Raw genomic sequence first — 12,203 nt, forward strand, 5'->3', positions numbered from 1 at the left:
TTGTCCTTGATAGTGTGGAAACAGGCCCTTCAGCCCAGCAAGTCCATACCGACCCTCCAAAGAGTAGCCCGCCCATATCTATTTCCCTACTCTACATTTACCCCTGACAAATGCAATTTAACATGGCCAAGTCATCTAACCTGCTCAAGTTTGGACTGTGGGAGGAAACCCACACAGACACGGGGAGAACATGCAAACTCCGCACAGACAGTCACCTGAGGCTAGAATCAAACCTGGGTCCCTGGTGCTGTGAGGCAGCAGTGCTAACAACTGAGCTACTGTGCCGCTCATATTGTTGAAGCTGCACTCAGCTAGAGAGGTGGAGATTACAAGTAATCCTATTTAAAGCATGGTGTGATTCTGTATCAGCGTGGTGTTTAGAATGCTTTTATCAGCTTTGTTGAATAGTGCTGTGTTCATTTTTGTTTGCACAAGGTTACCCCATACGCTCAATCACATTTTAAAACAAAGTGTTCCTCCCATGTGTCCCTTCCATCACCCCTCCCTCCTGCACATCACTTCCATCCCTTAAACCCTCACTGCTTCCCACCAGCTTAGTGGTGAGTAGGTATGGAAGAAGTGACCAGGAGGCTGGAGACAGCAAGTAAGTTAAAAATATACTATTAGTTAATAGCAGAATTAATGTTAATAAGAATATATAAATTACCATAGTTAGAAGATCTTTGGGCCAATTAGGATCATGGCAGCCAGTAGGTTTTTAATGTAAAAACTCCAAGCCAGAAACACAGCCCACACTTATTACATGCTTTTTAATGGGATTTAGGTTTAGGTTGTTTCGCACGCCACTTTTCAGGAACACATTAGGTATTTAAATGAGGGACAAATGTATTCCATGACACTCCTGACCTGTGGCTTTGAGGGTGGACAGTTCTGGGGAGTTAGGAGGTGAGTTACTCGCCACATGATTCCCAGCCTCTGACCTGCTCTTGTAGCCACAGTATTTGTATGACTGGTCCAGTTCAGTTTTCGGTCAATGGTGACCCCCAGGTTATGGCTGGTGGAGGATTCAGCGGTGGCAATGCTGTTGAATGTCAAGGGAAGATGGTTAGATTCCGTCTTATTGGGAATGACCGTTGCCTGGTATTTGGGTGGCACAAATGTTACTTGCCACTTAATAGCCCAAGCCTGGATGTGGTCCAGGTCTTGCTGCATGTGGGGAGGGATAGTTTCAGCATTGAGGAGTTGTAAATGGTACACTCATGTGAAAATACCTTGAACATTTAACAGTGCCTCACTACTTTCAGCTCCACAGATACCTAACATCAATGGACCACAATTTTCTTCCACCAGACAGTGTGGCTGTCAGTGATAAGTTTGAAAATTAGTACCAGATTTTACTCTGGTCAGGATGAATCCGAAGGTGCACAGCTCAATGTATTTTTTTTCTGTTTTTGAGTTTTGCTTTCAAGTTCACTCTTCTGTTCATCATCAACGCCATCAATTTTCAGCTCCATGATAACAACATCCACTCCACTATCATGGAAACTCTGTTGCATGGCTCTGTCCATTCCAAAAATGGTCTTTCTTAATTGTCTGACGCTCTACATTCCAGCTGACACAAGTTCCAGTCCCTACGCTATGCTTACCATCATTTTGACTGCTTACAAATCATCCAAAGCCCCTGACCGATGTTACCTTCAGAACTTCTTTCAAACTGGTCTCCCAACTTATTTCCCCCAGTCCAGCAGTCACTGTGCTCTTACCCCATCTGGTCTGTCATATTCCCTCTCTTCTTTCACTATAACAAGGGCAGAGCTTTCCACCACCATAACACATTCATTCTCTGTGGGACTCCCTCTTCCTGAACATACCCCAGATTCTGAATGCCTCCTCAAAACCTACCCCTTCACCCCCTTCCTTCAGCCACTTCCCTTAAGCCCCTGCCCTTCCTGCTGATGTCTTTGGGACATTTTCCTCTCTTCAAGGTGTGGCTGTGGTCTGGCTGTTGTGCTAGTGGTGATCATTATCATACTGCTGAAAGTTCAAAAGTAAGACCAGACCTGTGCTTTTTGTAAACTCAACATCATTTCCTAGCGTTCAACACATTCCATTCTGGCTATAGACAAAGTTTAGATAAGCCTGCTACTCCAGAGAACCTGGGAGTAATAACCAGTGGCTGGCAAAGATAACAGCACTGAGAATTAGTCTCAGCTTAAAGTCCCTTTAAGCAGCTATCTCTAACTTCTGTAACCATTGTAAGAGGAAGCTGATCGTCTGATAAGGAATCTTTCTCCCACTCCTAGTCTGAGTTCATTGCTTCTTTTCATGTCCCCTAATTTTATTAAGTTAAAAATCACACATCACCAGGTTATAGTCCAACAGGTTTATTTGGAAGTGCTAACTTTCGGAGCACTGCTCTTTCACAACCACCTGATGAAGCTAGTGCTTCCAAATTAACCTGTTGGACTATAGCCTGTGATTTTTAACTTTGTACATTCCAGTCCAACACTGGCACCTCCAAATCTTAATTTTATTGACACCACCCAGATCACTGCTCCCCAGAATTCCCTTTACTTGGTCCTTTTGAGCACCAACTTTACATTAGGTGATAAAATTTTCCTTGTTGCTACATTTGCTCTCTCTCTCTCCAGATTTATCTTGAAATGAGAAGTCTGCTTGTCAAGGAACCTGTGGCGAGAGCCTGCACGTCAAGTGGTTTAATGTCAGGAGGCTGTTGCTCTGCAGTTAGCACATAGCTTCCCTGCTCTTATTGCCAGCTATCGGTATAACGGAAGGATTTTCAGGTTGATAATCAACCTGCCTAACAGCATTAAGAATGCGTGTTCTGTAGTTGTCAAGTCCCAGAGGACGACTCAAACTCAAGCGTTCCTGACTCAGAGGTGCAGAAACTACCTACTGCCTCACAAGTTCTTCAATGCATCGTTACTTTGTTGAAATCAAGAATCCCCATAGTAACATTATGATTGAGGTTAGAGGGGTGCATCAGAACTTTATAGCCCCACTCCTTCACTGATCATTGCAAATGTCAGATGTAACCAAGGTGATAACACCACGAATCATAACAGTTATGGACTTTAGCCAGTTTAGTGTGACAAATTTATCTAGGTTTCTTTTTTCAACACTAAAAAAAAATCACTAGTTTACTAAAAACTAAATTTGAACATGCAAAGATTATAGACAAAAAATGGTTTAGATGCTGCAGCATTAAATATGGCTTATATTCCACCAGAGGAAAGTGAAACCTGCAGATGCTAGAGATCAAAGTCAAAACATGTGGTGCTGGGAAAGTACACAAGGTCAGGCAATATCCGATGCTGCCTGACCTGCTGTGCTTATCCAGTGCCACACATTTCGACTCTTATATTCTAACAGCCCAACATGAGACGAGGCAAACATGGACAATAGATAAATGAGTCAAAACCCCCAAAAAACATATCAACTAGCAAATGTGATCAAACAGATCCTCAGTTTTCTCAACAGTCTATAACTATCCTCCCCTCCCCCCCCACCATGACCCCCACCACTGCCTTCACCTCATGCTAGTGACACGGTGGGTCACCAAATCTCACTAAAACTTCACTTGCAATGGTGTGGCCTTTATAGTCTCTCAAACAGCATGTCATCATGAACAGCCTCAACAAATGCTCAAATACTATTGTTCACATAGCTTCTCTGGAACTACTCTTCCCTGGATTCTTGGAAATTGCACTCCAATTCCTTCCCTCAAATGGTAAGGCTCACCAAGCCAGGACTGTCCGTGGATTTGATCGCTCAGCTCTCATCTGGCTCGGTCGCACAAAGCAAATATTGCTTGAGGGCTTTCAACTCCCACGCTCTGCTTTACGAGCTATTAATCACGCACACCCCAGGACTTTCCTGAATCCTTGCCACACGGAGCAACTGAAATTCCCTCAGGCTTTACTGAGTCCCAACTACACAGAATTCGCTTGGTTCAGCAGCGCAAATGACTGGGCCTGAGGACTTGCTTTACTGGATAAGTGCTACATTGATGGCTTGAGAAGTGCTCGTTGTCACAACAGGGGTGTGTCCCATTTCACAGTCTGCTTGACAGCCACAGACAGGTTTTTGGACACTTTGACGTGGGATCCTGAATCTCAGTGTATGTTGCACGTGAATGAAGTATTTGATTCTGTAAGTCCTTCCTTGAGTTATAGCAATTTAAAACAGAGGTGGACTCACTTTATGTGCTTGTCGTACATGATGGGCAAGAACTCGTCCACAGGAAGTATCTTTTTCAATGGATCAGAGTCGATCAATTTCTTGGCTCCCTGCTGCGAAATGGCATACGCCAGAGTCCAGTATGAGTACTCAGCGACCACTAAATTCTGAACATTTGCTGAAGCCTCCTCTTGTTTGGGATTCACTTTTTTCCGACCAAGGTAGCTGGAAAATGAAAAAACAATTTATTTTCCCCAGTACTTAATACTTGCCCTTCCTTAAAACATTCTGAGGAAACGTTCTCCCCCATACTGAGGTTGCAGTCATCAATACATGGCTGAGGTCATCCAGAGATATGAAGAGTAAGGAAGGCCTGGCTCATACACTGTTATTGAAGTAACAAATCTGAGTCAGTTAGTTGCTGGATGACTCATGCATGGCCTTAAAAACACTGAACAGAATAACACAAATGCAGACCAAACAGCCCATCAAGTCTATACTGTTTTTTTTAAACAATCTAGCTAGTTCCACATTCCTGCTCTTCCCCTGTATCCTTGCAAAGTTTTTTTCTTTCTATAGTTTAATCAGTTTCCTTTTGAAGGCTACTGTTGAATCTATCAGGCACAGTGTTTCGAATCCTAAGCAAACTATGACAGCCCTCATGCTAAAACTTCCGTTCCATTTTGCATCGAGTTAATTTGTCAATCTCCTTTATCTGGACCCTCGGGAATCGAGCCTTCAACCATAGGAGAAAGTTTATCTTTATTTATTTTAGCTATTTGTGATTTTAAACACCTCAATCATTTACCTTTTAATTCGAAGCAGAATAATCCCAGTTTCTCCAGTCTATGTAACTATGGAGTGAACTCACGCCTGGACTCATTTTAGTAAAATTAGGAGACGGTGAGGTCTGCAGATGCTGGAGATCAGAGTCGAGAGTGTGGTGCTGGAAAAGCACAGTAGGTCAGGCAGCATCCGAGGAGCAGGAGAATCGGTGTTTCGGGCTGGAGTCCTTCATCAGGAATTCCCGATGAAGAGCTCTGGCCCGAAACACCGATTTTCCTGCTCCTTGGATCCTGCCTGACCTGCTGTGCTTTTCCAGCGCCACACTGTCAACCCATTTTAATAAAATCTCTTTCCTCCATTCATCAAAGACTACTTGTCTTTGCAACCATATGGTGCCTAAACTTGGGCACGATACTCTACCTGGGGTCAAATTCATATAGAACATAACTTCCTGGTTTTTGTACTTTATGGACTGAATTTTACTAGCACCTGGAAGACAGGAAGAGAGATAAGGTACAGGTGGTGGTAGACGTAGGAAGCAGCTGACACAGTTGGGACCCATGTTGTGAGAAACCTGTTGGGGCGAGTGGGAAAGTCAACTCCTGGCCACTGGCAGCCATTGCTGGAACTCCCTCCCTATCTTTGCCAGTTTTCCTATCATTCCTCCTGTAGTGCTCTCCTGAAAACCTCGCTCACCTGTCCTGACATTTGCATGTGTGGGTCAGTGTCAAATCTTCTTTCATAACACGTTTGGTACACTTTCCTTTATTGGTCAGTACATTGAGTATAGGAGTTGAGAGGTCATGTTGCGGACATTGGTTAGGCCACCTTTGGAATTGCGTGCAACGCTGGTCTCCCTCCTGTAGGAAGGATGTTGTGAAGCTTGAAAGGGTTCAGAAAAGATTTACAAGAATGTTGCCAGGGTTGGAGGGTGTGAGCTACAGGGAGAGGATGAATAGGCGGAGGCTGTTTACCCTGGAGCATCAGAGGCTGAGGGGTGACCTTATAGAGGTTTATAAAATAAAGGGGCATGGATAGGATAAATAGATATGGTTTTTGCTCCAGACTGGGGGAGTCCAGAACTAGAGGTTTAGGGTGAGAGGAGCAAAGATTTATAAAGGATCTAAGGGGTAATTTGTTCACGCAAAGGGTGGTGTGTGTATGGAATGAGCTACCAGAGGAAGTGGTGGAGGCTGGTACAATTACAGCATTTGAAAGACATCTGGATGGGTACATGAATAGGAAGGGTTTGGAGGGATATGGGACGGGTGCTGGCATGTGGGACTAGATTAAGTTGGGATATTTGGTCGGCATAGACGGGTTGGATTGAAGGATCTGTTTCCAAGTTGTATATCTCTATGATTCTATAACACTCCTATCAAGTGTTTTTGGATGTATAAGTGCTTAATAAATGCAAGTTTTTTGTCACCCCTCTGCTGGAAAATGACAGGATATTGACAGCAGGAGTGGAACTGGCAAGAAGCGGCACGGTGGCACAGTGGTTAGCACTGCTGCCTCACAGCGCCAGAGATACAGGTTCAATTCCCGCCTCAGGCGGCTAACTGTGTGGAGTATGCGTGGGTTTCCTCCCACAGTCCAAAGATGTGCAGGTCAGGTGAATTGGCCATGCTAAATTGCCCGTAGTGTTAGGTAAGGGGTAAATGTAGGGGTATGGGTAGGTTGTGCTTCGGCGGGTCGGTGTGGACTTGTTGGGCTGAAGGGCCTGTTTCCACACTGTAAGTAATCTAATCTAAAGCCTTGCAGTCACCTATGGTATGCACAAACCGAGCTGGACAGAGTGTGTCACAGAAATGAAAGAAAAAGACAAAAGAATGGACTCCAAAGGATAGTACACTGGGCTCAGAACGTGAACACTGATTCTTTCTTCACAGCTGCTCCCAGACCCACTGAGTTTCTCCATCCCCTTCTGTTGTATATTTTATATGAAAGGAAGTTGGGGGGGGGGGGGGAGGGGGCAAATACAATGACACACACACATATACACAAACGACAGAAACGGATACACTGAGGAAGACAGAGACAGACATCATTGACAAAAATGTACAATTCATTCCAAAATCCCAGACATTCTGAATGGTTCATTCAGCTAATATGGATGCAATACCTTATATACCTCATCGCATGCTCTCACCCTTAACTATCCAAAGCTGTATAAGTCCCCAGGAGGGGTAAAACCTTGAAACGTTCCAAGGCAATAAGGAAAACGAAACAGGAACTCCTCTCCGGCTGCCCCCAAATGGTACCCCGGCCTGTCTCCATGAGATTGACATTAGTCCAGGTAATTGATGCTGATTGAGGTTACGGAACATTTTTATTAAATGCGGGTATCTCGAATTATTACTTACATCAGGTCCCAATTCAATCCGACATTTTCTATCTCTCTCAGCAGTCTCACCAGCTTCCTCTTGAAGTAAGCCTCAAACCTCACATCGTCTTCAAACACCACGGCCTTGCTCAGATTTCGGTCCACAACCTGTGATCAAAGTGTAACAACATTGGCCTTGAAGGACTTGCAGTGGAGATCCATCACGATGGTGCCATATCAAAGAGGATCAAATCATAAGAACAGGTTGCAGCCTCCAGTTTTGTATGCCCTCGTTATAGAGGTTTGAAGGATTCTCTGCTGGAGCTGCTTGGGAAGTCATGCGGAATTACTGGGGTAAACTACTTCCTGTTGTACAGGAAATTCATGGGGATATGATCTTCAAATTGAAGACCTGGACCAAACAGAAGAGAAACCATTTTTCACACAAAAATGAAGCAGAAATCTAGAAACCTCTCCATCAAAAAGCTGTCGTGCTGAAGTGCTTGGAGCTTATAAGACTGAGGTGGATATATTTTCATTAGATAAGGAGATTAAGTTTTATCAAACAAAGGCAGATAAAGGAATTGAAGTGTGAATCAGCAAGGATCTAATTAATTGACAAAAACTAGGTCTGAGAAGCCTGTTTCTTAGCAACCAGAAGATCTCAGGGTCATTTGTAGCCTTGAATAGGTTTGTCTCAACATTAGTACTGGGGCTACAATTTAATTAAATGGGTTTGAGATGGGAATGATCTGTCGAGATTTCTCCTCCTGACCTTGAATCTGTGGTCATTAGTGATCTAAGTGTTCATGGACGCGTCGGAATTGTAAGGGAAGGCAAGATCCAGCTCAAGACGTGATTTGGGGATAGATTTGACGCACAACAGAGACCAAAATAATACAAGTCAAGGCCTAGCATTGGAATGGAAACCACATCTCATGGATTGGGATCAACTAACTCAGCAGAGACTGAGGGTTGGCGATGACCTACTCAGTTCAGGGCCACTCTGCACTGCCCCAGAGCCAACACTAACACCTGTTAATAGCGAACCTGGCATAAGGTGGCAAAAAGTGAAGGACTCCTTAATGGACTCAGTGGGATTCTGGCATCATACCAAGTAAAATGTCACACAAAGCCAGAGTAGGCCAAACTCAATCTCTGGCCAATGCCAAGCTGGCTAACCTCAGCTTTAGGAAGTGGTGCGGCCAATACAATTGGATTCAAGGCCTGAAATCTTCAGAACAATAGAAAGGTCAAAGCAGAGACGTTGTCCCTGGCTACTGCACATCTTCAGAGGGATGGAGCCAGTCTTTAATGATCCCCACTCATTAAAACACACTGCTCAGGCACATATACGACAAAGTTATTTTATTATCCCCCGCCAAATCCTTGCCACACGGAGCCTGGAAGAAGAATGCCTCATCTTCCGCCTTGCGACCATCCAACCACACGTCGTCAACGTCGATCTCACCAGTTTCCTCATCTCCCCTCCCTCCACCTTATCCCAGATCCAACCCTCTAACTCGGCACCGCCCCTTTGAACTGCCCCACCTGTCCATCTTCCTTCCCACCTATCTGATCCACCCTCCGCTCCAACCTATTGCCGTCAAACCCCAGCTGTATTTACCCATCCTTTCCAGCTACCTTTCTCCCAGCCACATCCCGCCCCCATCTATTTATCACCCCCACCCACTCCACATTCCTGATGAAGGGCTCATGCCCGATTCTCCTGCTCCTCAGATGCTGCCGGACCTGCTGTGCTTTTCCAGCGCCACACTTTTCAGGAGTTATTTTATTGAAATAGAAAAGGGATACCAGCACCAAGACAACTGCCTAACACATGACTCAGCATTTCCAAGCCAGAAGATACCCATACATGGTCAAATCTCCATACATTATAATGTCTGCCAAAGCCACCAATAAATATACTTGGCATTATAACTTTGAGATGTAATTAACCATGACCAACAGAACATTCCAGAGATAATATATTGCCCGATTTAATGAAGTTAACTCTTGCATGTCTCTAACTTTGGGTCATAAGACTCCAGACTGTAAACTCAGAACAAAAACACAACAATTTAAAGAAACAAAAATAAAGAGAAAGACAGCAAAGACACTTACCTCTTTCCAGATGGAATAGTGGCTAAGAAAACATCCAACTTCCCCCTTGGTTAAAGTCCTGCCAGAGAATGGGTCATAATATCCTGGTAACAAGTTAATTCCCATTGATTTGATGGTGCTGCTGTTCAGAGCACTGAGGAGAGCAAATCAAGAAGTCAGCAAAATAGTTTATCTGCCCTCAAATAAATGAAGTATGCACAACCCCACAGAGAGTAATGGTTTAGAGGTGACTCTATCAACTTTTAGCCAGACAGAAGTTAAGGGGTTTAAACCCTATCCAGCCAGTGGCTCTGACTACACTATCTAAGCCAACACTACGTTGGTAATTTATTGCTGAAACTGCTCCCTTTTGGATGCAGTGCTAAGCTGACTCTCTCTGTCTGATTAAAGATCCCTGTTACCCTGTAAAGCAGAATGGCAAGTTCTCACAACTCTCTGGTCAAAACACAACCATCAACCCCACACCAGATTAATCGATCATTCATCTCACTAACATTTATGGGCTTCTTGCTGTGTGCAACATTAAATGCCCTTGTGAAACGTTACCAGCAATAACTCCTCAAAATCAAAATTGAAGATATTTGGGAGCTCCTTGAGATCACACAGGAGGCTATATAAATGCAAGCCTTTATTTTCCCGGTATGCTCATTCCCTGGTCTGCACTATTAGATTAGATTACATGACAGTGTGGAAACAGGCCCTTCGGCCCAACAAGTCCACACCGACCCGCCGAAGCACAACCCACCCATTCCCCTACATTTACCCCTTACCTAACACTACGGGCAATTTAGCATGGCCAATTCACCTGACCTGCACATCGGGAGGAAACCGGAGCACCCAGAGGAAACCCACGCAGACACCGGGAGAACATGCAAACTCCACACAGTCAGTCGCCTGAGGCGGGAATTGAACCCGGGTCTCTGGCGCTGTGAGGCAGCAGTGCTAACCACTGTGCCACCGTGCCACCCACCATGTTCACGCACCTGTCCAGGTACAGAGAAAGAGGCACTGCAGCTAGCTTTATATAACTTGTGCTACCATGGCCGGGGCCTGGTGTGTACTGGAGCCAAGCTGAGTGTGAACTGGACCCAGGGTCGGATGTGAACGGGAGCTGGGGCACGGTGTGTACTGGAGTTGGGGCACGGTGTGTACTGGAGTTGGGGCACGGTGTGTACTAGAGGTGGGGCATAGTGTGGACTGGAGGCCGAGGCACAGTATGGACTAGAGACTGGGCCCGGTGTGGACTGGAGTCGGGGCCCGGTGTGGACTGGAGTCGGGGCCCGGTGCGGACTGGAGGCCGGGTCCGGTGCGGACTAGAGGCCGGGCCCGGTGCAGACTACAGGCCGGGCCCGGTGCAGACTACAGGCCGGGCCCGGTGCAGACTACAGGCTGGGCCCGGTGCAGACTAGAGGCTGGAGCATGGTGTGGACTGGAGTTGAGGCACAGTGCAGACAGGAGGCCGGGCCCAGTGTGGACTGGAGGCCGTGCCTGATGCAGACTGGAGGCCGGGCCCAGTGTGGACTGGAGGCGGGGCCTGAGGCGGACTGGAGGCGGGGCCTGAGGTGGCCTGGAGGCTGGGCCCAGTGTGGACTGGAGACGGGGCCTGAGGCGGACTGGAGGCCGGGCCCAGTGTGGACTGGAGGCCGGGCACGATGTGGACTGGAGGCGGGGCCTGAGGCGGACTGGAGCGAGGGCCTGTTGCGGACTGGAGCCAGGCTGAGTGCGGTCTAGAGGCTGGGCCTGGTGCAGGATGGAGGCTAGGTGCCAGCATGGTCTGAGTTGGAAGACCACTGTTCTGGACTTTTATTTCTCCATTTTCTAAGATCTTGTAACTAAAGCAGGTGTACCTAGGTACCTTTGTACCTAACAGGGCACTGTAAGTGGTGACGTATGAAGTTTTCACTGTACTCAGTGAGAGACAATAAAGCTAGTTCATTTATTCATTCATCTCACACTTACATATATGGTATAGTGTGGGTACTACATTCACTTCAATGACTGCCACATTATGTGGATGACTGACTGGCTGTCTGCTCATTAACAGACTAAGCACTGACTGAATATACTAAGAGTAAGATGGAAACTTCTTAGATGGCAGCATTTCATTGTCATAATTGTTCCCATCTATCTTAAAGATATACTGTGTTTCTGAGATCTGTGTAATAAACCAACTGCAGGCAGTCTACAGTTACTGTCTCAGCTTGCAACAGGAGCTGAGCTGTAAACTGTTTGGAGAGGGGAGCATACAAACATAAGAAATTGAATATACCATTTGGCCCCTTTGAGCCTGCTCCACCATTCAGAGCAATCCTGGCTGAACTTCCACCTCAACTGCACCTTCCTGGCTCTCTCTGTATCCCTCAATTCGCTGAGGGACCAAAAATTGCTCCATGACAGCCTTTCATCTATTCAATGGTGACCAAAACTAAAATCCAAAGTGGAATAACAGAGAGAAACGTTTTAGATGAGAAGATTTCCAAGTGTACCCTTGATGGTCAAAGGGGCCTCGGACCATATTAACTGGAAAAGACAGTCTGTGCTTTTCACTCACTGATGAAGCTCAATGAACAGCAGAGTTCAGGAAGACAGGAGTCTCTCCTTGTAAGTGACCCTGGAACTCACTCTTTCTTTAAACTTACAATTAGGGATGGGCAATCAATGTTGGCCCTATTCCTGATGAAGGGCTTTTGCCTGAAACATCGATTTTCCTGCTCCTCAGATGCTGCCTGACCTGCTGTGCTTTTCCAGCACCACTCTAATCTTGAATCAATGTTGGTCCGACCAATGACCCATCCCGTGGACGCAT

General features: G+C 45.9%; 1 protein-coding gene across 2 annotated transcripts in view; it reads right to left on the reverse strand.

The window, feature by feature from the left end:
• cercam (cerebral endothelial cell adhesion molecule) overlaps positions 1-12,203 on the reverse strand; it is a 118,511-nt gene that overhangs the window by 33,660 nt on the left and 72,648 nt on the right. The window contains exons 9-12 of one of the 2 annotated variants that reach the window (XM_072565789.1): positions 9,398-9,530; positions 7,314-7,441; positions 4,183-4,386; positions 942-1,042 (exon numbers count right to left, since the gene is read on the reverse strand). In XM_072565789.1, the coding sequence (XP_072421890.1) occupies positions 942-1,042; positions 4,183-4,386; positions 7,314-7,441; positions 9,398-9,530 (566 nt within the window). The remainder of the gene's footprint in view (positions 1-941; positions 1,043-4,182; positions 4,387-7,313; positions 7,442-9,397; positions 9,531-12,203) is intronic. The other variant, XM_072565788.1, reaches the window with a different exon arrangement.

The sequence above is a fragment of the Chiloscyllium punctatum genome, chromosome 49 (genome assembly GCF_047496795.1).
Source record: "Chiloscyllium punctatum isolate Juve2018m chromosome 49, sChiPun1.3, whole genome shotgun sequence".
Lineage (NCBI taxonomy): Eukaryota > Metazoa > Chordata > Chondrichthyes > Orectolobiformes > Hemiscylliidae > Chiloscyllium > Chiloscyllium punctatum.